Here is a 26,969-nt window from a genome sequence, read left to right on the forward strand (position 1 = left end):
ACACATTACATGTACCCAGGACTTACCTGTAATAGTGCCCATTCTAATATGTATACAGAAATGCAGGAACCTGGGCTGGTGATTATAAACACCTGAGGGCAGATGGGTCCCTAACATCCCTAATACTAACACATTACATTACATGTACCCAGGACTGACCTGTAATAGTGCCCATTCTAATATGTATACAGAAATGCAGGAACCTGGGCTGGTGATTATAAACACCTGAGGGCAGATGGGTCCCTAACATCCCTAATACTAACACATTACATTAGATGTACCCAGGACTTACCTGTAATAGTGCCCATTCTAATATGTACACGGAAATGCAGGAACCTGGGCTGGTGATTATAAATACCTGAGGGCAGATGGGTCCCTAACATCCCTAATACTAACACATTACATTACATGTACCCAGGACTGACCTGTAATAGTGCCCATTCTAATATGTATACAGAAATGCAGGAACCTGGGCTGGTGATTATAAACACCTGAGGGCAGATGGGTCCCTAACATCCCTAATACTAACACATTACATTACATGTACCCAGGACTTACCTGTAATAGTGCCCATTCTAATATGTACACGGAAATGCAGGAACCTGGGCTGGTGATTATAAACACCTGAGGGCAGATGGGTCCCTAACATCCCTAATACTAAAGCTGCATACACACACAACGATTTTGTTACCAACGATTTTATGAACGATTTTCTGTCAGATTATCTTTCAGATTATCTGTCAGATTTTTTAAAGTGTAATGAACGATTTTTATGAACTACAAACGATTTTTGCATATTCCCTTAATGAAAATCGTTCAGTTGACAAGTCTGACTGAACTACAAACTACAAACGTGAACGCGCATGAACGATAATCGTTCATCATTTGACTCAGAAAGTGAACGATTTTTTCAAACGATTATCGTTAAACGATATCGTTTAACGATAATCATTAAAAAAATCGTTGTGTGTGTGTATGCAGCTTTTCACATTACATTACATGTAACCAGGACTTACCTGTAATAGTGCCCATTCTAATATGTATACAGAAATGCAGGAACCTGAATTCAGAGCACAAGTCATAGGAACAGCTGTCGGGATACAAGTAGAAATGTTTTTAAAGATTGTTTAAACAAAAAGCAACGAAGAGAGAGACCAATCGTCATTGTTCCTTAAAGGTGACCTGATACACCGAGTAACATCACCTATTATTTTACCCATTGCCGGTTTCTAGGTATCCCTACGCTGCACAAAGGGCCCGTAACCCGCCTTCCTACGCTGTGACTGACGCAGTTATAAAAGATAAAGGGGCTCATTCATCAGCCACATATGGGTGTTTTTTTTTTTAAAGGAATGTGGCTCTTGCCTGTATGCGGCGTAACCTCCATATATGTGGCTGGGGGTGGCCTCCGTCCATCCGCCTGTGAACGAAGCCGCCATCACAATTGGCTCACATTTCCACCAGCCCTATCCTTGGTGCCAGCGATCCAGCAGAAATCAGACGCATCTCTGAATATGCCGCAATTCCGTCTACATGCCCACGGCACACTTATCTTTCATGGGAACGCCCATTTGCAGTCCGGTTGCACCCACTATGCCGCAAGTGTGGATGCAGCTGCGAGACGTATGACGCAGTGACTTTGGCGAGGGAGCATGCACAGTACTGTATTTTAATCTGGCCGCCATATGACAATGAAGCGTCTTTATCTCCCGTACACGGGTCACTTTCTCTGGTTCCCCCTCACTGCAGCGTTTCCATGATTTGCTGAGACAGGAAAAATGGAGACAGGTTTTTTATTTCCAATCTCCATCCAGTGTTCCAGGTAAAGGCTTTCTAGCTAATGAAATCAGAGTACTTGGCTCATTAACTAAAATTCCAGTTTCCTGAAAAGGCCTTTTCTATTAAGCTGTCAAAATGTTTCATCAAACCGCATTACATTAGCATAACTATTGGCAGAAATGTGTCTGGCCACGGGCCCATTCGGGGGCTGCACGTCCATTTAATCTCTCTAGTACAGTATTAAAAAGTGTTGGACGTTTATTTCTAAACGGACCAAAAGATGTTTTGCGCTGAATACAGACTGGCTTTGTCGCAAAGTTCCGAATCCTATAAATGTCCTGACTTACAGCATAGTGAGAGTCTAAGTATCATTATTGTAGTACAGCTTAGAGAATGAATGTAAACATCTGGTTGTCGTGGGTTACAGACCCTGGGAGCAGGTGACTGGGCACCGGGGTTAGTACACTTCTCTTAATGGTTTTCCATGCATGCATCACGCCTTTCTCTTACTGGACATCTCCGTACCTGCATATTGTACCAGCACGAAAGTATATACAGGTGTTTAGTCAGAGCGAGGAATTCCACGTCTTGTAATGTGATCTGTAGTAATGTACTAACCTGTTACTCTCTCACTGTTACCTTATACCGTAGGATCTGGAGCCTGGTAGATCATGCTCTCATTGCTCGCTGTAATATGGAGGAACCCATCCGCTGTGCAGCTGTCAGTACAGATGGCATCCATCTAGCACTAGGGATGAAGGATGGATCGTTTACCGTGCTGAGAGTCAGGTGACGTATTGTAGTGATATAGGCAGCCGGCCCAGCTCTCCCGTAGCTTACATACATTGGGCAGTACATTGAATGTATGTTTCGCTCAAGGCAACCTGTGACTCTTCAGCTGCTGAATCACAGATCTAAACGTAAAGTTCCACAACGGCGGGAGATTCTCTGGTGTCGGATCATCTTATACAGGCTGTCTATAGAGAATATTTATCTATTTCAAGGCATTTAACTTAAAATTGTATCAAATTTTTACCTTCATCCCAATAATTTATTGTATAAAAAACAGGTTCTCAAACTCGGTCCTCGGGACCCCAAACAGTGCATGTTTTCCAGGTCTCCTTACAGAATTACAAGTGAAATAATTAGCTCCACCTGTGCATCTTTTAAAGTATGTCAGTCAGTAATGAATACACCTGTGCTCCAGCTAGGTAACCTGGAAAACATGCACTGTTTGGGGTCCTGAGGGCCAGGTTTGAGAACCACTGATCTAAAAAACTGGTTCCAAGTAATGATTAAATAAGGTACAAGGATAGATTGGCATTTACATACAGATTCCAATAGATAGTTTATTAATAATTTCTTGTGTCTTGATCGTACATTTTAGCACAAAGAATTGTATTGTTATGTACAAGCCATGACTGCGTTTAGGGCCTGAGTCAGACCCGTTCGCACGCAGCCTATGTTTGCAATCTGCGCATGCTTACAATACGCAGTGCGCGAACCAGTCAATGCGATCGGGAAGCGTTCACAGCCAGCCTGTACACAGTTGCTCCGCAAGCATGAGTGACAGGACGTGCCGTTTGTGGGTGGTGACAGCGGGTGGTCGACGGTAACGGGGGGTGTGATGGTGCGAACGCAGGCATGTCTGTGCGTTGGAACGCCATTTCAGGGGCGTGCATAATTAAGACTCATCGTCAGAGTACACATCACATGGCTCAATTAAACACCGCAGCACTCGCAGTGCTTGCGGTAGGGTAGGGTCAGCCACTATGCTGGGTATGGGTCCGAGGTCATCCGATGTTACCGATTGTATAATACACTTCCTGGAGATGACGTTTGTTACTAAGGGAAAGTGGGCGTCTTGTGTCAGGCTGGTGGGTGTCTAATTTCATACCGCGATTGCACGGCAAAACATAGTGAGCGTGCTAATGTCTTGTTAACGATCGCGGGATTTGCATACTTTGGCTGTGTACGGCTGCATGCGAACGCAGCCTTGCGACCTGGTCTGAATCAGGCTCTTAGTACGGTGGCCTCTAACAATCGTACAGTATGTGTCTCTGAATGTCTCTTCCTATCTCTTTCTTTAGGGACATGACTGAAGTTGTGCATATTAAGGACAGGAAAGAAGCAATCCATGAGCTGAAATACTCTCCGGATGGGAACTTCCTTGCGGTGGGATCAAATGATAGCTGTGTGGATATCTATGGGGTCGTTCAGAGATACAAAAAGGTCGGAGAGTGCATGGGTTCCGTAACCTTCATCACACACATGGATTGGTCTTCAGACAGTAAATATCTACAGACCAATGATGGCAGCGGGAAAAGAATGATCTTTAGAATGCCAGGTTTGTATCATCAGTTTCCCCATTGGTACAGTAATTATAATCTGAGACTGTTCAAATAGAATGCCGGATCAGTAATATAATGTGAGGAGCACTGACTGTACAGTGAGAATCCCTGATCAGTAATGTAATGTGAGGAGCGCTGACTGTACAGGGAGAATGCCGGATCAGTAATGTAATATGAGGAGCGCTGACTGTACAGGGAGAATGCCGGATCAGTAATGTAATGTGAGGAGCGCTGACTGTACAGGGAGAATGCCGGATCAGTAATGTAATGTGAGGAGCGCTGACTGTACAGTGAGAATGCCGGATCAGTGATATAATATGAGGAGCGCTGACTATACAGGGAGAATGCCGGATCAGTAATATAATATGAGGAGCGCTGACTGTACAGGGAGAATGCCGGATCAGTAATATAATGTGAGGAGCGCTGACTGTACAGTGAGAATGCCGGATCAGTAATGTAATGTGAGGAGCGCTGACTGTACAGGGAGAATGCCAGATCAGTAATATAATGTGAGGAGCGCTGACTATACAGGGAGAATGCCGGATCAGTGATATAATATGAGGAGCGCTGACTGTACAGGGAGAATGCTGGATCAGTAATATAATGTGAGGAGCGCTGACTGTACAGTGAGAATGCCGGATCAGTAATGTAATGTGAGGAGCGCTGACTGTACAGGGAGAATGCCGGATCAGTAATGTAATGTGAGGAGCGCTGACTGTACAGGGAGAATGCTGAATCAGTAATGTAATGTGAGGAGCGCTGACTGTACAGTGAGAATGCCGGATCAGTAATATAATGTGAGGAGCGCTGACTGTACAGGGAGAATGTTGGATCAGTAATATAATGTGAGGAGCTCTGACTATACAGGGAGAATGCCGGATCAGTAATATAATGTGAGGAGCGCTGACTGTACAGTGAGAATGCCGGATCAGTAATATAATGTGAGGAGCTCTGACTGTACAGGGAGAATGCCGGATCAGTAATATAATGTGAGGAGCTCTGACTATACAGGGAGAATGCCGGATCAGTGATATAATGTGAGGAGCTCTGACTGTACAGGGAGAATGCCGGATCAGTGATATAATATGAGGAGCGCTGACTGTACAGGGAGAATGCCGGATCAGTAATATAATGTGAGGAGCGCTGACTGTACAGTGAGAATGCCGAATCAGTAATGTAATGTGAGGAACGGTGACTGTACAGTCAGAATGCCGGATCAGTAATGTAATGTGAGGAGCGCTGACTGTACAGGGAGAATGCCGAATCAGTAATGTAATGTGAGGAACGGTGACTGTACAGTCAGAATGCCGGATCAGTAATGTAATGTGAGGAGCGCTGACTGTACAGGGAGAATGCCGGATCAGTAATATAATGTGAGGAGTGCTGATTTATAAAGCGGCAATATTAAATTGAGGATCACAATAATGTTTTAAAAAAATAACACATAGAACGGAGGCCGTCCCTCCGGTGTGTAAGAAGGGAAGTGGTCGCCTCAGCTATCTGCGCATGCGGAGACGGTCATTGCCTGGGGGACATCCTACGGATCTCTCTCCCGGATATTTCTACTTCAGGGTTCATAGGGGGTCCACATGGTTGACCTTTGGGTATAGGTTGGGACCCAAATCCGGGCACCACGCAGTTAAAGCTTTCAGCGCCCAGGATGCACTGGGTCCACTCTCCCTATAACCCCGCCCCAAGCCAGAGGCACCTCAGTTTGAGTAGGTGCCCGGCTGGAGTCGGGTCACCGTTATCGCAGGGGGGGCTGATCACCAGCCCCTAAGCTAATTTTTATTTTATGAGTGATTAGTTTTACTTTACTTTTGACTCTTCACAGCGGCAGCTGCAGACTTTCCATTTTACGTCCAAGCTGCCGTCCCGCTGGTACAGCGACGCTAGTACAGATCTGGGGATCTCGGCGGGACCCCCGAGTCTGTGCTAGCCGGATTCTGTGGGTGTGCGGCCGGATCAACGCGGATCAGGTAAGGTTGCGGATCACCGCTTCCGGTGATAGTGCATTTCTGCAGTCTATTGTCTCTGGGGACAGATCGGAGGCGCTGCTAGTGGCGGCGGGCTCCCCCCATACCCCGCGTGTCCACTAGACCACCAGGGACTTAACGATCGGCAACGGGAGCCGGCGTCCCGGGGGTTAATAGCCGGCCAAGGGAGGCAGCCTTCCCTGTTCAGCGGCTCCTCCCCTCAGCTCAGCGCGCCTTTCCAGCGCAAGGTCTGGCGTCCCTGAGCTGCTTCCTCCGTTGGCCACGCTTCCTCTGAGGTCTCCAGCGGCCATTTTCCTCTAGTGCAACGCAGATCTCCTAGGACGGTAGTTGGTCCAGACCCCCTGCGTACTTCACATTTAGGTCAGTGTACACAGCGTTGTAGCCTTCCCAGACACTGAATCTGGGCAGTTGAATGTAGTGCCATTTCCAGTATATTATATGACATGTTTATGTATATATGTATATATCTGCATTGTATGTGACTTATGCTAGCGCTGACTGTCTGTGCTTTATTCTCTCACCTGTCAGTGTATATCTATCCCTTTTCTTTACAATTTGCCCTAATACAGGTGTGCCTAGGGTGGGTCTGAGACCTCACATATATATACTTGTCAATATTTGTGAGGTTTGTCACATACTGTTGCGTGCTGCACGTTGCCATATATTAGATGGAACTGTGTGTTGCATACGCTGATAATGGGTCCCTGCAGCTAATCTTAGCGTCAGTCAGGACCAGTATAGCGCTGCTGGTTACTTCCACGAGGATGGTTAGTCAGATAGGTCTGACCAGGAGATAGAGCGTGATACTGCACCCATTTTTGCTATCCTGCAAGTCATGTGCTGCAGGTATGAGTACGGAGGATTTGACTCAGAAAGCTTTATGTATACGATGCCATCAGGTGCCGGGCCCCTTACAGGACTTGGGCGGTTTGTTTCTCAAGACCCTGGCCTCCATTGCGGATCGCCTGGGGGCCCCCATTGTTGTAACTCACTTGGGGTTACTTCAACATGCTGCCCTTTCATCTCAGGGTATCTCGCAGTTTCTTGCGGTTTACCCCTGTGACAGACTATTGCTCGGGTTTTTCATAGTACATGCAATTCCCTCAGGTACCACAACAGTCTGTCATTTCCCTTGCAGGGATTACCAAAACGGCCACCCTGGGTGGATGCCGTTTCTACGGTACACAAAATGGCGTAATAAACCCCCTGTGGTTACTTCCCAGTCTGCACTGCTGTCTAACATAGATCGTCTGCCAAGGGTGAACTGGATGATGTATCGGACTCATATCCCCCTCACACGAGGGGGAGCCTAACACAAGTATTATTATCCCTGCTTTGGTGCTGGCGGTCAGGCCCATCCTAGTTATAGATGTTGCACCTAAATCAAATCACCCTCAGTTTCAGCATTAAGTTGTCTTCGGCTGTGTTCCCCATCTGACCAGTGGGTGGATCACATGGCGGGGGTCTGACTATCGCCAGATAAGAGATATCACAAAAGCGTTTGGCGTCATGTTTCCCATTCCCTGAGGGTCATTGCAAGTAATAGGAATCACCTCCTGGGGTGGATTTTCATGTTACTCGTCTCATTAAGAGCATTACTATGCCTCCCATTCCTGTCCGGACGGATTCTACGGAGCCGTAGGTGGTAGCTTTGCCTGAAATCATTATACTTGCTTTCAGGGGCTGTTACCCGTCCAACCATGGCTATAGAATGAGTGGTTAATGCTATTGACTGCTGGGCTGATGCATTTGTAGAACTTTTTCCCTCAAAAACTTCTGGGGATCAGAGACCTTTCGTTGATTACATTCAAAATGCAGTTTCATATGTTGGAGTAACAACATTGGATGCCAGTCTCCTAACTTTCAGGGTTTCGGCTGCGACTGTATCCACCGCCATACCCTATGGCTGCGCTCATGGAAGGCAGTGGTGGACTCCAAGATAGGCCTTAAAATGGATACCCTATATTGGGGAGATCTGGTTTGGTACTGACCTTGACAAGATTGTAGCAACGTTGGTGATATCACTAACGGCAAATTTCCGCCTTCAGCTACTCCCACTACAAGGCCTCGGACTAAATCTGTTAAGTCTTTTTGTCCTCAGGGACAGCCTAAAGGCCAGTCTTTTCTTAGGCTGTCGGCCTCCTCTAGGGCAGTCATACCCGGTACCGAGCAGGCCTGGACACCCAGACGTCCTGCTACTAACCCTAAGGATAAACCTTCAGCCTGACGAGACACGTCTTCATCTGGGGGATACCAGAGTGAGATACCGACTCTTTCAGTTCGCCCAGTGCTGGTGTCAAGTCACCACGGATGCTTGGGTTGAAGTCGCTCACTGGTATGCTCTCTCATTGCTCAGACCTCCTCCCCACATGTTTTGCTACACGGGCCCTTCTTCAGACTCGAGCAAGGCCTTACAAATCCAGAAAGCTATACAGTCCTTGCAGTAAGCAGGGGTAGTTATGCCAGCCCCACTATCAGCGAGGGACTGGTTATTTTACTATCTTTCTGGTGCAGAGGCCGAATGGTCCTCATTTGCCCATCCTCTATATCAAATCCCTGAACCAATTACTAACTGTGCCTAAGTTCAGGAGGGAACCCCTACACCCCATCATCCGAGCTATGGAACCTGGGGACTTTATGGTATCGCTGGATATTCAGGTTGCGTACCTACAGGTACCTATAGAGCCCTCTCATCAGCGTTAGCTCAGGTTTGCTGTGCCACAGCAACACTTCCAATTTTCGGGCTCTGCCCTTTGGACTGTCCACAGCCCCACCGAGGTTTACCAGATTTAAGGCTTTTATGACAGCCCACCTGTTCAGGGTATCCAACTGCTCCAGTATCTGGACAGCCTCCTGCTCTTAGCAGGATCACCAAGGTACTTTAAAGCCATTTCCAGTTAACCATTGCTTTCCTTCCAAAGCACCAATGGTTAATCAACTGGGAAAAAGTCGTCCCTGAATACCCTCACAGGGCATGATTCATCTGAAAGCCCTGCTGGATTCTCAGAATCGGAGAATCCTTCTGACGTCAGACAAGATCTCCACTCTTCAACTAAGAGTGCGCGGATGTCTCCACAGTCGACAATTGTCATTACACTCTGTAATGCGGTTTCTGGAATCCAGGGTGTCCACCTTAGGAAGGGTGGAATATGCTCCATTCCAGGCCTTTGCAAAAACTGATCCTCTCCAGGTGGAACGGGTTTCTCCATCGGATCACTGTTCAGGCGATGATGCTCTCTCCGGAAGTGCGTCTGTCTCTATCTGGGTGGCTATGGTCATCTCAAGTAGGTTAGTCCTTACAATGGGGCCAGTCTCTGGGGTGCAGTGACCGGTCTGCACCCCTTTCGGGGCAGTGGGACTTCTGTCGATTTCGCCCTGCCAATCAACTTAATGGAACTTCAAGCTGTCTTGGGCCCTCGCTCTGGCCTAACACATACTTCAAGGTAAACCGGTAAAGGTTCAGTCCGATGATGTCACAACAGTGGCTTACATCTAGGAGACACTCGTAGTTGGGCAGCACTGACAGGAATGTCACACATTCTGACATAGACCAAGGGTCTCCTCCTGGCCATCTCTGCAGTGTTCATTCCGCGAGTTCTCCATTGGGAAGCGGTCTTCCTCATCCGTCACGATGTGCATCCCGGGGACTGGTCTCTTCTAGTGAGCAGAGAGGGCCTCCCAGAGGTGGTCCTCATGGCATCCTGACTCTATCACACACTGCCGGTATTAGGGTCCAAAACCAGAGGTACTGATGCAACCTTCGGTGACGTGTTGTCAGTGAAGTGGTCCTTCCAATTTGTGTACCTGTTTCCTCCGGTCCCCCTTCTTCCTAGAGTTCTTTGGAAGTTCAATCGAGACTGAGGTACTGTCCTACTGGTGGCTCCAGATTGACACAGATGTCACTGATACTTAGATTTTCAGAGTCTCTCCATCGACACTCCGTTCCTGCTGCCTCCATATCCGGACCTGTTGTCTCAGGGTCCTTGCCTTTCCCTGCACTTGGATAATTTGTCTTTGACTGCGTCCCTACTGTGGTCCTAAGGCTTCCCTGGCTCTGTCATCATCTGGGTGTTTAGAGCGCGTAGGCCAGCTTTTGCTGGGATCTACCACAGAATGTGGCATACATAATTCTTATGGTATCGTACCTGTAGCTACGATCCTCAGGTTTTTTTAGGATTTCCAGAAGTTCCAGCTGGCTTGGGTCTAGCCCTCCGCCTGGCCTCCGTGAAGTGGGGGTCTCTGCACTGTCATTATGGTTCGGATGTGGAATTGCTCCACTCTCTAGTATCCAAACTCTCCTTTAGGGTGTTTTCTGGATTCTACCTCCCTTTATCTCCCCTAGGGGCTCCTTGGGATTTGACAGTGGTTCTTCATGCCCTCCTGGTGCCTCCATTTGAACCTCTAGTTTTAATAGCCCTTACGTGGTTTATGGCTTAGTCTCTGTTTCTTATGGCGTTTGCATCTGCCAGGAGACTGTCGGAAATTGGGAGCGTTCTCATGTGGCTCCCTCTTCTGGATATTTCACCAAGACAGGGTTGTGAGTTGCACTTACCCTGTGTTTCTTCCTAAAGTGGTTTTTAAGTTCCATATTATTCAGGATTTCCTCTCTGGATTTCCGTGGTCCGTTCAGGTTCCTTCAGGAAATCAGACTCCTTATTTGTGGTCTATGGATTTCACGGGAAAGGATGGCCGGCCAATAAACAGACATTGTCTAGATGGCTTCGTATGACTATCTCAGGGGCCTACACCTAGGAAGACCTTTCTGTTTCTGTTGATGCTTATTCTACTCGGGCTGTTGGCGGCTCGCTGTGGCGCCTCGGCTGTTCTGCCTTGCAAAGTGGCCATGTGGTCTTCTGTCCAGACCTTTCTAAGGTTCTATGCATTGGATTCCTTTGCCTCTCAGGATGCTTCCTTTGGGCGACGGATTCTCCTCTCAGCACAGGAGTGTCCCCACCCTTACAAGGACTGCTTTGGGACATCCCCAAAGTCAACCCTGTCGACCCCCTATGGACCCTGAAGAAGAAAATAAGAGAGATGGTAAGAACTTACCCTTCTTATCTCTCTTTCTTCGAAGTCCATAGGGTCCACAGGGCACCCGCCCTGATACACCTGGCTTCATATGGGCTGTGTTACTGGTCACCGGTTTCCCGTCTCCTTCTCTGTGAGTATGGTTCTTGAGTGTTCCAGTCTTCTCTTTCTTTCCTCCTCCAGCCTTTGGCTACTTACAACTGAGGTGCCTCTAGCTTGGTGGTGGGGTTATAGGGAGAGTGGACCCAGTGCATTCTGGGAGCTGAAAGCTTTAACTGCGTGGTGCCTGGATTTGGTTCCCAACCTATACCCCAAGGTCAACCCTGTGGACCCTATGGACTTCGAAGAAAGAGAGATAACAAAGCTAAGTTCTTACCATATCTCTAATTTTTTTGTGCCGAACAGCTTATAGTCTACAGCAGCTATCGGTTTCTGGAAATAACCATCAGGGCCAAGGTCGGGATTGCTACTCATTCCGGCGCTTGGTAAGTTTCACAATAGCGCAGCCCTTTTAGAATCCTATGGTGGGTTCTTTTGCAATTGAACATGGGAGATTTCTCCGATAGCTGTTTCGGTCCCCGGCTACATACATTCGGGGGAAACTTCCTTTTTGCAGGTAGCCTACTCAGGCTGGGTACACAGACGATATATCGTTTTAAAGCAGATCGGAACAATATATTATTTAATGTGTACCCGTAATTGCACGTTCCCGCGGGTCGCATGCGATATCGTGTGACTGGCTGTGCTGCACAATATCGTATGAGTGGCTGTACAGTGTAATGAAGGATGGAAGAAGGTATCGTTCCATCGTTCATTATATCGGGTAGTGTGCACCGGCAATGCAAGGTGCAGAGCGATGGTAAATCACCCTGACCATCTGCAGGGCTACCGGGTCCTCTATGGTGTACCCAGCTAAGTGTGATGGTGCCTACATGACATCGGTAGACACAGCACTCTGTGCCTTTACTTTAGCTCTGTTGTTTATTCTGCATTAATGCTGCTGCCAGTACGGTTACAGATCTCATATGTTTTTCCCCTTTTGTTTTTGTATCGAGAACCCGCTGACAACTAACGGAGGACTAGATATTTATAACAGATCCTGACTTTAATAATTAAGAATGACATTTTCCTATCTTTATTGGGTGTTTGTAGAGTCACCTCCGTAGTGCCACATAATTGTGCCCCATTCTGTCTGTTACAACATTGTTTCATTTCGTTTCCAGGGGGGAAGGAGGTCTCCAACAGGGAGGAACTGAAAGGGGTGCAGTGGGCCAGGTGGACGTGTGTTACCGGTTTGGAAGTCAATGGGATTGGCCCCAAATATTCTGATACTTATGAAATCAACTCTGTAGATGCAAATTATCCTGGGCAGGTTCTGGTGACTGCTGATGATTATGGAATAGTGAAACTTTTCCGATATCCCTGTCTGAGAAAAGGTAATTTCTGATGTGGTTTTATTCTGTGCATAAATATGGTCCTAATGTTTTCTGTACACCTGTAATAAGTGTATACAGTCTACACAGTTCTAATAGCTAGTATACAGCACTAATAACCTCTATACAGCACTAATAACCTTTATACAGCACTAATAACCTCTATACAGCACTAATAACCTCTATACAGCACTAATAACCTCTATACAGCACTAATAACCTCTATACAGCTCTAATATCTACTATACAGCTCTAATATCTACTATACAGCTCTAATATCTACTATACAGCACTAATAACTACTATACAGCACTAATATCTACTATACAGCACTAATAGCTACTATACATCTCTAATATCTACTATACAGCTCTAATATCTACTGTACAGCTCTAATAACTACTATACAGCTCTAATAACTACTATACAGCTCTAATAACTACCATACAGCTCTAATAACTACTATACAGCTCTAATAACCTTTATGCAGCACTAATAACCTTTATACAGCACTAATAACCTTTATACAGCACTAATAACCTTTATACAGCACTAATATCTATTATACAGCTCTAATATCTACTATACAGCACTAATAGCTACTATACATCTCTAATATCTACTATACAGCTCTAATATCTACTATACAGCTCTAATAACTACTATACAGCTCTAATAACTACCATACAGCTCTAATAACTACTATACAGCTCTAATAACCTTTATGCAGCACTAATAACCTTTATACAGCACTAATAACCTTTATACAGCACTAATATCTATTATACAGCTCTAATATCTACTATACAGCTCTCATAGCTACTATACATCTCTAATAACTACTATACAGCACTAATAACCTCTATACAGCTCTAATAACCTTTATACAGCACTAATAACCTTTATACAGCACTAATAACGTCTATACAGGTCTAATAGCTACTATACAGCACTAATATCTACAATACAGCACTAATATCTACTATACAGCTCTAATATCTATTATACAGCTCTAATATCTACTATACAGCTCTCATAGCTACTATACATCTCTAATAACTACTATACAGCACTAATAACTACTATACAGCTCTAATAACTACTATACAGCTCTAATAACTACTATACAGCACTAATAACTACTATACAGCACTAATAACCTCTATACAGCTCTAATAACTACTATACAGCACTAATAACCTTTATACAGCACTAATAACCTCTATACAGGTCTAATAACTACTATACAGCACTAATAACTACTATACAGCTCTAATAACTACTATACAGCACTAATAACTACTATACAGCACTAATAACTACTATACAGCACTAATAACTACTATACAGCACTAATAACCTCTATACAGCACTAATAACCTCTATACAGCACTAATAACCTCTATACAGCACTAATAACCTCTATACAGCACTAATAACCTCTATACAGCACTAATAACCTCTATACAGCTCTAATATCTACTATATAGCACTAATAACTACTATACAGCACTAATATCTACTATACAGCACTAATAGCTACTATACATCTCTAATATCTACTATACAGCTCTAATATCTACTGTACAGCTCTAATAACTACTATACAGCTCTAATAACTACCATACAGCTCTAATAACTACTATACAGCTCTAATAACCTTTATGCAGCACTAATAACCTTTATGCAGCACTAATAACCTTTATACAGCACTAATAACCTTTATACAGCACTAATATCTATTATACAGCTCTAATATCTACTATACAGCACTAATAGCTACTATACATCTCTAATATCTACTATACAGCTCTAATATCTACTATACAGCTCTAATAACTACTATACAGCTCTAATAACTACTATACAGCTCTAATAACTACTATACAGCTCTAATAACCTTTATGCAGCACTAATAACCTTTATACAGCACTAATAACCTTTATACAGCACTAATATCTATTATACAGCTCTAATATCTACTATACAGCTCTCATAGCTACTATACATCTCTAATAACTACTATACAGCTCTAATAACCTTTATACAGCACTAATAACCTTTATACAGCACTAATAACGTCTATACAGGTCTAATAGCTACTATACAGCACTAATATCTACAATACAGCACTAATATCTACTATACAGCTCTAATATCTATTATACAGCTCTAATATCTACTATACAGCTCTCATAGCTACTATACATCTCTAATAACTACTATACAGCACTAATAACCTCTATACAGCTCTAATAACTACTATACAGCACTATTAACCTTTATACAGCACTAATAACCTATATACAGGTCTAATAACTACTATACAGCTCTAATAACTACTATACAGCTCTAATAACTACTATACAGCTCTAATAACTACTATACAGCACTAATAACTACTATACAGCACTAATAACTACTATACAGCACTAATAACCTCTATACAGCTCTAATATCTACTATACAGCTCTAAAAAACGTATACAGCTCTAATATCTACTATACAGCTCTAATATCTACTATACAGCACTAATAACTATTATACAGCACTAATATCTACTATACAGCTCTAATATCTACTATACAGCACTAATATCTACTATACAGCTCTAAAAAACGTATACAGCTGTAATAATTGTATAAAGCTATACAGGCCTAATAGCCTAGCTTCAGTTCAGCTCTAAAATGCAATACAGTGGGCTCCGGGCAATCAAAATGTCAACCAGCACAATAGAGACCCTGGAACGCAGGGTCGGCAAGATGTTGAGGTCCAGTAATTTGCACAAACGTTTCCATCCTAATTCATGTTTGCACCCACAGATCCACACACGGTTCTGTAACAGCGTTCTGTATGATGTCACTGCAGTTACACCCCCTGCGGCTCGTAATGACTCTTATTGTATACGGTTATAGAGCAGTGATATGAGGCTGCTGTCACACTGATACAGGAAGTCACAGACTGAGAGTTACATAGTGGGAGGAGCAGGGTCCCCCAGCAGCACAGAGCAGTGATATGAGGCTGCTGTCACACTGATACAGGAAGTCACAGACTGAGAGTTACATAGTGGGAGGAGCAGGGTCCCCCAGCAGCACAGAGCAGTGATATGAGGCTGCTGTCACACTGATACAGGAAGTCACAGACTGAGAGTTACATAGTGGGAGGAGCAGGGTCCCCAGCAGCACAGAGTAGTGATATGAGGCTGCTGTCACACTGATACAGGAAGTCACAGACTGAGAGTTACATAGTGGGAGGAGCAGGGTCCCCAGCAGCACAGAGTAGTGATATGAGGCTGCTGTCACACTGATACAGGAAGTCACAGACTGAGAGTTACATAGTGGGAGGAGCAGGGTCCCCCAGCAGCACAGAGCAGTGATATGAGGCTGCTGTCACACTGATACAGGAAGTCACAGACTGAGAGTTATATAGTGGGAGGAGCAGGGTCCCCAGCAGCACAGAGTAGTGATATGAGGCTGCTGTCACACTGATACAGGAAGTCACAGACTGAGAGTTATATAGTGGGAGGAGCAGGGTCCCCAGCAGCACAGAGTAGTGATATGAGGCTGCTGTCACACTGATACAGGAAGTCACAGACTGAGAGTTACATAGTGGGAGGAGCAGGGTCCCCCAGCAGCACAGAGCAGTGATATGAGGCTGCTGTCACACTGATACAGGAAGTCACAGACTGAGAGTTACATAGTGGGAGGAGCAGGGTCCCCGGCAGCACAGAGTAGTGATATGAGGCTGCTGTCACACTGATACAGGAAGTCACAGACTGAGAGTTATATAGTGGGAGGAGCAGGGTCCCCGGCAGCACAGAGTAGTGATATGAGGCTGCTGTCACACTGATACAGGAAGTCACAGACTGAGAGTTACATAGTGGGAGGAGCAGGGTCCCCGGCAGCACAGAGCAGTGATATGAGGCTGCTGTCACACTGATACAGGAAGTCACAGACTGAGAGTTACATAGTGGGAGGAGCAGGGACCCCAGCAGCACAGAGCAGTGATATGAGGCTGCTGTCACACTGATACAGGAAGTCACAGACTGAGAGTTATATAGTGGGAGGAGCAGGGTCCCCAGCAGCACAGAGCAGTGATATGAGGCTGCTGTCACACTGATACAGGAAGTCACAGACTGAGAGTTATATAGTGGGAGGAGCAGGGTCCCCAGCAGCACAGAGTAGTGATATGAGGCTGCTGTCACACTGATACAGGAAGTCACAGACTGAGAGTTACATAGTGGGAGGAGCAGGGTCCCCCAGCAGCACAGAGCAGTGATATGAGGCTGCTGTCACACTGATACAGGAAGTCACAGACTGAGAGTTACATAGTGGGAGGAGCAGGGTCCCCAGCAGCACAGAGTAGTGATATGAGGCTGCTGTCACACTGATACAGGAAGTCACAGACTGAGAGTTATATAGTGGGAGGAGCAGGGTCCCCAGCAGCACAGAGTAGTGATATGAGGCTGCTGTCACACTGATACAGGAAGTCACAGACTGAGAGTTACATAGTGGGAGGAGCAGGGTCCCCAGCAGCACAGAGCAGTGATATGAGGCTGCTGTCATACTGATAAAGGGATACTATTTTTTAAATCCACCTCTATATGAAATAAATTTTATACATCCACTTTATATATTTTTATTGCCAGGTATGTTTGTTTTTATTGGAATATTTTAAAGCAAGTGTTACTAGGCGCATATCCAAGTTTTGCTCAAATTTTTATGTTCCCTAACAGATTTTAATTTTGCTAATGCACTTTTAAGAATTCAACAAGCAGACCGTTTCCACTCACTTCAGGATGTTTTTCCTCCCTTCTCATTCAGCAATGCACTAGGTTTAGTAAACCTTAATATATTTATAATGTATAGTTGTTTTGTATTACAGGCGCAAAGTTTAAAAAGTACCTTGGTCATTCTGCTCATGTGACCAGTGTGCGGTGGTCACATGACTATCAGTGGATCATTTCGGTTGGTGGAGCAGACCACTCTGTGTTCCAGTGGAAGGTTATTCCAGACAGGAAGATGAAGGATGTTCTGCACATCGCACCACAAGGTGACGCCCTCCGTGTAATGGTGTGTTGGCACCAATGTCGCTTAGTCTTCGCCGCTTTTGTTATATGAGTAGTTATTGTGTAATCCTTTCATCTTGGCGAAAGTCTCATACTCCAAGTGGCTTCCTCACATATAAGACTATCTACAACTCTTATCGTACTGCTCTGGACACTGCCAAACAAACATATTTCCAATCTCTAATCTCTGCTCAAGCTTCTAACCCCAAGCGACTTTTTAATACATTTAAACTGCTTCTTACCCCTCCATCACCTAAACCACCTGCTACTATCTGTGCACAAGATCTTGCTTCCTATTTTAGGGACAAGATTGATAAGATCCGAAATGAAATGGTAGGCTCTTCTTCAGCTAGTGACCTGCTCAATTCCCTACCTGAACCCTCTGGCACATTCTCTTCATTTGATCTCACAAACGAAGATGAAGTATCTACACTCTTCTCATCCTCCTACTCTATTACCTCTCCTCTAGAATTTATACCCTCACAAATCAGTAAAGCTCTGTCTCCTGTGCTTATCCCAGCCCTAACTAAAATCTGTAATCTCTTTCTCTACTGGCAACTTTCCATCACTGTTCAAGCACGCAGTGATTACTCCCATTCTGAAAAAACAAAATTCTGACCCTAATACTCTCTCAAATTACCATCCTATCTCCCAGCTCCCATGCCCCTCCAAGCTACTTGAGAGACTTGCTACACCCGCCTCACACACTTTCTTAACTCACACAACTTATTGGACCCACTTCAGTCTGGCTTTCATTCCCAACACTCCACAGAGACAGCACTGACTAAGGTAGTAAATGATCTTGTCACTGCCAAGGCTAAAGGTCATTACTCACTCCTAATTCTTCTAGATCTCTCTGCTGCTTTTGACACTGTTGACCACTCACTTCTCATACAAACACTGCAATCCCTAGGTCTTAAGGACACAGCTCTTTCTTGGTTTTCTTCCTACCTATCTGATCGCTCTTTTACTGTTCGTTTTTCTGACTCTGCCTCCTCTTCGCTACCTCTATCAGTTGGAGTAACGCAAGGCTCTGTAATAGGGCCTCTGTTATTCTCAATCTATACCACCTCTCTTGGCAAACTAATCAGCTCTTTTGGATTTCAGTACCATCTGTATGCAGATGATACTCAAATCTACCTATCTTCCCCAGATTTATCACCATCTGTACTGGTCCATGTCACTGAATGTCTTTCTGCCATTTCATCTTGGATGTCATCTCGCCACCTGAAACTTAATATTTCTAAAACCGAATTAATTCCACCCACCAATAACAGTTACCAACCTGATCTCTCTATCACTGTTGATACCTCGACCATCCACCCCGCCCCACAAGCTCGTTGACTTGGTGTCATCCTTGACTCTGAACTGTCCTTTGTTCCCCATATTCAATCTGTCTCAAAATCATGTTACATACATCTAAAAAACATATCCAAAATTCGACCATATCTCACACAAGACACTGCAAAAACTCTAATCCATGCACTTATTATTTCCCGCATTGACTATTGCAATAGCCTCCTTACTGGTCTTCCCAAAAAACAGGCTATCACCATTACAATCCATTATGAATGCAGCTGCAAGGCTTATCTTCCTTGTGAAACGTTTATCATCTGCTGCCCCGCTCTCAGTCCCTCCATTGGTTGCCGGTTTTCTACCGTATTCAATACAAAATACTGTTACTTACACATAAGGCCATTAACCAAACCACACCAACATACATCTCTTCACTCATCTCAAAATATCTCCCAACCCGACCTCTCCGCTCAGCACAAGATCTGCGTCTCTCATCCCCGCACATTACTTGCTCCCATTCACGGTTACATGACTTTCTTTGCGCTGCACCCACTCTATGGAATGACCTACCTCGCACAATAAGACTTTCGTCTAGTCTCCAATCCTTCAAGCGTTCCCTGAAAACTCACCTCTTCAGGCAAGCTTATCAGATTCCAGAACATCCCACATAACCTTCATAGCTTCCATATCTAATTACATCCCCTTTTACAGTCCACACACAATCTCACACATCGTCTTTCTCTCACATCCTCATGACATTTTGTCGATATTCCTGTGTGACTGGATCATGCAGCCAACCAAGAAACTGTGCATTCTGGCTGGACCAAAATGCAATATATAGCACCTATCCTTGTGTATCAATGCCTATTTCCCTATAGATTGTAAGCTTGCGAGCAGGGCCTTCATACCTATATATCTGTCTGTTATTACCCTGTTTTGTTCTATTAATGCTTACAATTGTAAAGCACAATGGAATATGCTGCGCTATATAAGAAACTGTTAATAAATAAATAAAATAAATCTTGTACTTCCATTGTAGTGTGCAATTACCATTGTCGCCCGCATTACCCATGTGCCCCCAGTGTCAGTGCGTCATTGTCCTAGGACACCAAGGGGTATATGTACTAAAGTGAGAGTTTTTGGAAGTTGAGATGTTGCCCATAGCAACCAATCAGATTTTAGTTTTACATGTAACTAGCACCTTCTAGAAGATAATAGCTAGAATCTGATTGGTTGCTATGGTCAATGTCTCCACTTCTAAAAACTCTCACTTTAGTAAATATACCCCGTAGTGCGCAGAGCTGGTGCTAGGTCCACATGCAAACAGTGCAAGAAATGTTTGCCCTAGTGTCAGTGTCACTGTCCTTGTACACCTAGTGTCAGTGTGTCATTGTCCTTGTACCCCTAGTGTCAGTGTCACTGTCCTTGTACCCCTAGTGTCAGTGTCACTGTCCTTGTACCCCTAGTGTGAGTGTCACTGTCCTTGTACCCCTAGTGTCAGTGTGTCATTGTCCTTGTACACCTACTGTCGGTGTGTCATTGTCCTTGTACCCCTAGTGTGAGTGTCACTGTCCTTGTACCCCTAGTGTCAGTGTGTCATTGTCCTTGTACACCTACTGTCGGTGTGTCATTGTCCTTGTACCCCTAGTGTCAGTGTCACTGTCCTTGTACCCCTAGTGTCAGTGTCACTGTCCTTGTACCCCTAGTGTCAGTGTCACTGTCCTTGTACCCCTAGTGTCGGTGTGTCACTGTCCTTGTACCCCTAGTGTCGGTGTGTCACTGTCCTTGTACCCCTAGTGTTAGTGTGTCACTGTCCTTGTACCCCTAGTGTCAGTGTCACTGTCCTTGTACCCCTAGTGTCGGTGTGTCACTGTCCTTGAACCCCTAGTGTCGGTGTGTCACTGTTCTTGTACCCCTAGTGTCAGTGTGTCATTGTCCTTGTACCCCTAGTGTCAGTGTCACTGTCCTTGTACCCCTAGTGTCGGTGTGTCACTGTCCTTGAACCCCTAGTGTTAGTGTGTCACTATCCTTGTACCCCTAGTGTCAGTGTGTCATTGTCCTTGTACCCCTAGTGTCAGTGTGTCATTGTCCTTGTACCCCTAGTGTCAGTGTGTCATTGTCCTTGTACCCCTAGTGTCGGTGTGTCACTGTCCTTGTACCCCTAGTGTCGGTGTGTCACTGTCCTTGTACCCCTAGTGTCGGTGTGTCACTGTCCTTGTACCCCTAGTGTCGGTGCGTCACTGTCCTTGTACCCCTAGTGTCGGTGCGTCACTGTCCTTGTACCCCTAGTGTCGGGTGTTACTGTCCCTGTACCCCTAGTGTCGGTGCATCATTGTCCCTGTACCCCTAGTGTCGGAGCGTCATTATCCTTGTACCCCTAGTGTCGGTGCGTTACTGTCCTTGTACCCCTAGTGTCGGTGCGTCACTGTCCTTGTACCCCTAGTGTCGGTGCGTCACTGTCCTTGTACCCCTAGTGTCGGTGCGTCACTGTCCTTGTACCCCTAGTGTCGATGCGTTACTGTCCTTGTACCCCCAGTGTCAGTGTCACTGTCCTTGTACCCCTAGTGTCAGTGTGTCATTGTTCCAGGAGCCTTATTTTTTGGGGGTCCCAGTGGATTCATGGTCCAGGAGACTATATAGCATAATTGACAATGAGCAGCCCTGAAATCAGACATACTGAGGTTCTCAGTGGCTGGTGGCGATTAGTCCTTGTGTTTCCATAAGCCTCAGATTCCCCAAACACTACTGTAATAGTTTTAGAGTCTCTCCCCAGTATTGGGTCCTATAACCATCTGTAATATTTCCTCCTTTGTTTTCTTTGGTACTAGAGAGTTTGATCGATTCCAACAGCGATGACTCTGATTCAGAACAGTCCGACGTTCCAGAGCTGGACTCTGAAATAGAACAAGAAACACAGATCACTTACCGTCGGCAGGTAAGTACCTCCTATTACTTTACTACAGAAGCGTTATACAAAGTATATCTTAGTAACACATTACTGCTCATTACTAGTCTGGCACTTGGCTACAACTCACCTACTGTAACACATAAACCAGACACATAATCGTCTTACAGGAGACAGATCAGCGCTTATTGCTTATTGGACGCTGTGGGCCTAATTCATACCCCATGGTTTGTGTACGTCAGAAGGTGGTGGGACTGCCGCCAATATTAAGTCACTCCGTACCGGGAGTGAGGCGTGGCAGTGGGGTCTATAGAGCTGTTGTTGGTATGAGACAACAGCTTTTCTAGCTTTGGGTGTAGCCGGCATCAGGGTTTGCGCTGCCTTATTGCCTGCATCTTGTTTCAGGTGTATAAAGAAGATCTACCTCAGCTTAAGGAGCAGTGCAAAGACAAACACAGAAGTGCTTCTTCCAAGAGGCGGGAGCAGGCCCCCCTGAACAGCATTCGTCTGCACTTTGTGCATGGGTGAGGAACCGACTGTATGCGTCACACGTCATAGGGGCTGCGCCCACACTCGCTGCTATGTAATATGCATGATGCCTTCTAAGTGAGATACAGGGTGGTCATAGCTGCTGTGTGTACAAAGACAAGAACCACGGCTGGAATTGTGAAAACAACCTATAAAATACCTGATTAATTGTTGTTTTACCAAAGTAATGTCTGCAGGATTCTGGGGCCTTTAGTGTGGTGAGCTCTAGACCCTGCTCACTATATAGTAACGGCAGGTACACCACACGGACAGGGGTCCCCACTGCACACAGCCCACCCCTCTCTCACTACTCTCCATGCATTACACCACACGGACAGGGGTCCTCACTGCACACAGCCCACCCATTTCTCACTACTCTCCATGCAGAACACCACACGGACAGGGGTCCTCACTGCACGCAGCCCACCCCTCTCTCACTACTCTCCAAGCAGAACACCACATGGAAATGTTACAGTAATCCTCTATACGCTTTGTCAGGTACCGAGGCTATGACTGCCGCAGCAACCTGTTTTACACCCAGACAGGCGAGATCGTTTACCATGTGGCGGCAGTGGGAGTGGTGTACAACCGGCAGCAGAACACGCAGAGGTTTTATCTGGGGCACAATGATGACATCCTGTGCCTCGCCATTCACCCACTGAAGGACTATGTGGCAACCGGCCAGGTAAGTGCAGCAACTTCACCACCACAGAAAAACCACTCCAGTATCTTCCAAACATTGGCTAGCTGTGAGGAACATACATACATACACATACGCACACACATACACACACACATACACATATACATACACACACATATACATACATACGTACACATACACATATATATACACACATATACATACATACACACACATACATATACACACAAACACACACATTCATTCATACATACATACATACACACACATACATACACATTATGTGTGTATATATATATATATATATATATATATGTATATATATATACATACATATATACATACACACACATATACATACATAGATATACACGCACACATATACATAGATATACACACACATACATACATACATATACACACACATATACATGCATACATACATACATACACACACACACACACACACACACACACACACACACACACACATAGTCAGGTGCATAAATATTGGGACATTGACAGAATTTTCATATTTTGGCCTCTATTCACCACCACAATGGCTTTGAAATGAAACAAACAAGATGTGCTTTACCTGCAGACTTTCAGATTTAATTTGAGGGTAATTACATCCAAATCAGGTGAACGGTGTAGGAATTACAACGGTTTCTATATGTGCCTCCAACTTTTTAAGGGGCCAAAAGTAATGGGACTATCAACTCAAAAGCTATTTCATGGACAGGTGTGGGTTATTCCCTCGTTATTTCATTATCATTTAAGCAGGTAAAAGGTCGGGAGTTGATTCTAGGTGTGACATTTGCATTTGGAATCAGTTGCTGTCGACTCTCAATATGAGATCCAAAGAGCTGTCACGATCAGTGAAGCAGGCCATCATTAGGCTGAAAAATCAAAACAAACCCATCAGAGAGATAGCAAAAACATTAGGTGTGGCCAAATCAACTGTTTGGTACATTCTTAAAAAGAAAGAACGCACCGGAGAGCTCAGCAACACCAAAAGACCCGGAAGACCACGGAAAACAACTGTGGTGGATGACAGAAGAATTATTTCCCTGGTGAAGAAAAACCCCTTCACAACAGTTGGCCAAATCAAGAACACTCTCCAGGAGGTAGGTGTGTATATGTGTCAAAGTCAACAATCACAAGATGTAAACCATTGGTGAGCCTCAAAAATTAGAGTTTGCCAAACAACATCTAAAAAAGCCATTACAGTTCTGGAACAACATCCTATGGACAGATGAGACAAAGATCAACTTGTACCAGAGTGATGGGAAGAGAAGAGTATGGAGAAGGAAAGGAACTGCTCATGATTCAAAACATACCACCTCATCAGTGAAGCATGGTGGTGGTAGTGTCATGGCGTGGGCATGTATGGCTGCCAGTTGAACTGGTTCCCTTGTATTTATTGATGATGTGACTGCTGACAAAAGCAGCAGAATGAATTCTGAAGTGTTTCGCCAATATTATATGCTCATATTCAATCAAATGCTTCAGAACTCATTGGACGGCGCTTCACTTTGCAGATGGACAATGACCCGAAGCATACTGCAAAAGCAACCAAAGAGTTTTTTAAGGCTAAAATGTTGAATGTTATGCAATGGCCAAGTCAATCCCCTGACCTGAATCCGATTGCGCATGCATTTCACTTGATGAAGACAAAACTGAAGGGAAAATGCCCCAAGAACAAGCAGGAACGGAAGACATTTGCAGTAGAGGCCTGGCAGAGCATCACCAGGGATGAAACCCAGCGTCTGGTGATGTCTATGCGTTCCAGACTTCAGGCTGTAATTGCCTGCAAAGGATTTGCAACAAAGTATTAAAAAGTGAAAGTTAGATTTAGGATTGTTTAGTTTGTCCCATTACTTTTGGCCCCTTAAAAAGTGGGAGGCACATATAGAAACCGTTGTAATTCCTACGTTCACCTGATTTGGATGTAATTACCCTCAAATTAAATCTGAAAGTCTGAAATGAAACAAACAAGATGTGCTTTAACTGCAAAGTCATTGTGGTGGTGAATAGAGGCCAAAATATGAAAATTCTGTCACTGTCCCAATATTTGTGTACCTGACTGTACATACATATACACACACATAATATACATACACACATATATACATACATATACATACACACACATACATATACACACACACATTCATACATATACATACATACATATACATGCATACATACACACATATATACACATATATACATACATATACACACATGCATACATATACATAGACAAACACATATATACACATACAGACACACATATAAACATACATACACACACATATATACATACATATATATATATACATATACTCACACATATACATACATAAATACATATACATACACACATACATACATATACATACACACATATATACACTAGTGATCTGCAGGGTCACCTGTAGCTGTTGTGTTCAGTGTTTCCAGGCTTCCTTCTTCTGTAAACACCCCCCCTCACTTCCCATCTCCATGTCCCCTTGTTCTCTACCTCTGCCCCCCCTCTTATTCTTTACTCCCCCACCTCATATCTTACTTATTCTTCTTCCCACCCTATATCTTACTTATTCATCTTCCCACCCCATATCTTACTTATTCAGCTTCCCACCCCATATCTTACTTATTCATCGTCCCAGCCTATATCTTACTTATTCATCTTCCCACCCCATATCTTACTTATTCATCTTCCCACCCCATATCTTACTTATTCATCTTCCCACCCCATATCTTACTTATTCAGCTTCCCACCCCATATCTTACTTATTCATCTTCCCACCCTATATTTTACTTACTCGTCTTCCCACCCCATATCTTACTTATTCAGCTTCCCACCCCATATCTTACTCATCTTCCCACCCTATATCTTACTTATTCATCTTCCCACCCTATATCTTACTTATTCAGCTTCCCACCCCATTATCTTACTCATCTTCCCACCCCATATCTTACTTATTCATCTTCCCACCCCATATCTTACTTATTCAGCTTCCCACCCCATATCTTACTTATTCAGCTTCCCACCCCATATCTTACTCATCTTCCCACCCCATATCTTACTTATTCATCTTCCCACCCTATATCTTACTTATTCATCTTCCCACCCCATATCTTATTCATCTTCCAACCCCATATCTTACTTATTCAGCTTCCCACCCCATATCTTACTCATCTTCCCACCCTATATCTTACTCATCTTCCCACCCCATATCTTATTCATCTTCCCACCCCATATCTTACTTATTCATCTTCCCACCCCATATCTTACTTATTCATCTTCCCACCCCATATCTTACTTATTCAGCTTCCCACCCCATATCTTACTTATTCAGCTTCCCACCCCATATCTTACTCATCTTCCCACCCTATATCTTACTTATTCATCTTCCCACCCTATATCTTACTTATTCATCTTCCCACCCCATATCTTATTCATCTTCCAACCCCATATCTTACTTATTCAGCTTCCCACCCCATATCTTACTCATCTTCCCACCCCATATCTTATTCATCTTCCCACCCCATATCTTATTCATCTTCCCACCCCATATCTTACTCATCTTCCCACCCTATATCTTACTCATCTTCCCACCCCATATCTTATTCATCTTCCCACCCCATATCTTACTTATTCAGCTTCCCACCCCATATCTTACTCATCTTCCCACCCCATATCTTATTCATCTTCCCACCCCATATCTTACTTATTCATCTTCCCACCCCATATCTTACTTATTCATCTTCCCACCCCATATCTTACTTATTCAGCTTCCCGCCCCATATCTTACTTATTCATCTTCCCACCCTATATCTTACTTATTCATCTTCCCACCCTATATCTTACTTATTCATCTTCCCACCCTATATTTTACTTATTCATCTTCCCA

General features: G+C 44.5%; 1 protein-coding gene across 3 annotated transcripts in view; it reads left to right on the plus strand.

Moving 5' to 3' along the window:
* Positions 1-26,969, plus strand: part of EML5 (EMAP like 5) — a 256,157-nt gene that overhangs the window by 99,895 nt on the left and 129,293 nt on the right. For all 3 annotated transcript variants that reach the window (XM_088459090.1, XM_088459091.1, XM_088459089.1), the window contains exons 8-14: positions 2,431-2,568; positions 3,870-4,126; positions 12,379-12,591; positions 17,473-17,640; positions 21,781-21,887; positions 22,263-22,381; positions 22,884-23,070. In XM_088459090.1, the coding sequence (XP_088315216.1) occupies positions 2,431-2,568; positions 3,870-4,126; positions 12,379-12,591; positions 17,473-17,640; positions 21,781-21,887; positions 22,263-22,381; positions 22,884-23,070 (1,189 nt within the window). The remainder of the gene's footprint in view (positions 1-2,430; positions 2,569-3,869; positions 4,127-12,378; positions 12,592-17,472; positions 17,641-21,780; positions 21,888-22,262; positions 22,382-22,883; positions 23,071-26,969) is intronic.

Source organism: Taudactylus pleione, unplaced genomic scaffold (assembly GCF_031769625.1).
Source record: "Taudactylus pleione unplaced genomic scaffold, aTauple2 ptg000894l, whole genome shotgun sequence".
In the NCBI taxonomy this organism is placed as follows: domain Eukaryota; kingdom Metazoa; phylum Chordata; class Amphibia; order Anura; family Myobatrachidae; genus Taudactylus; species Taudactylus pleione.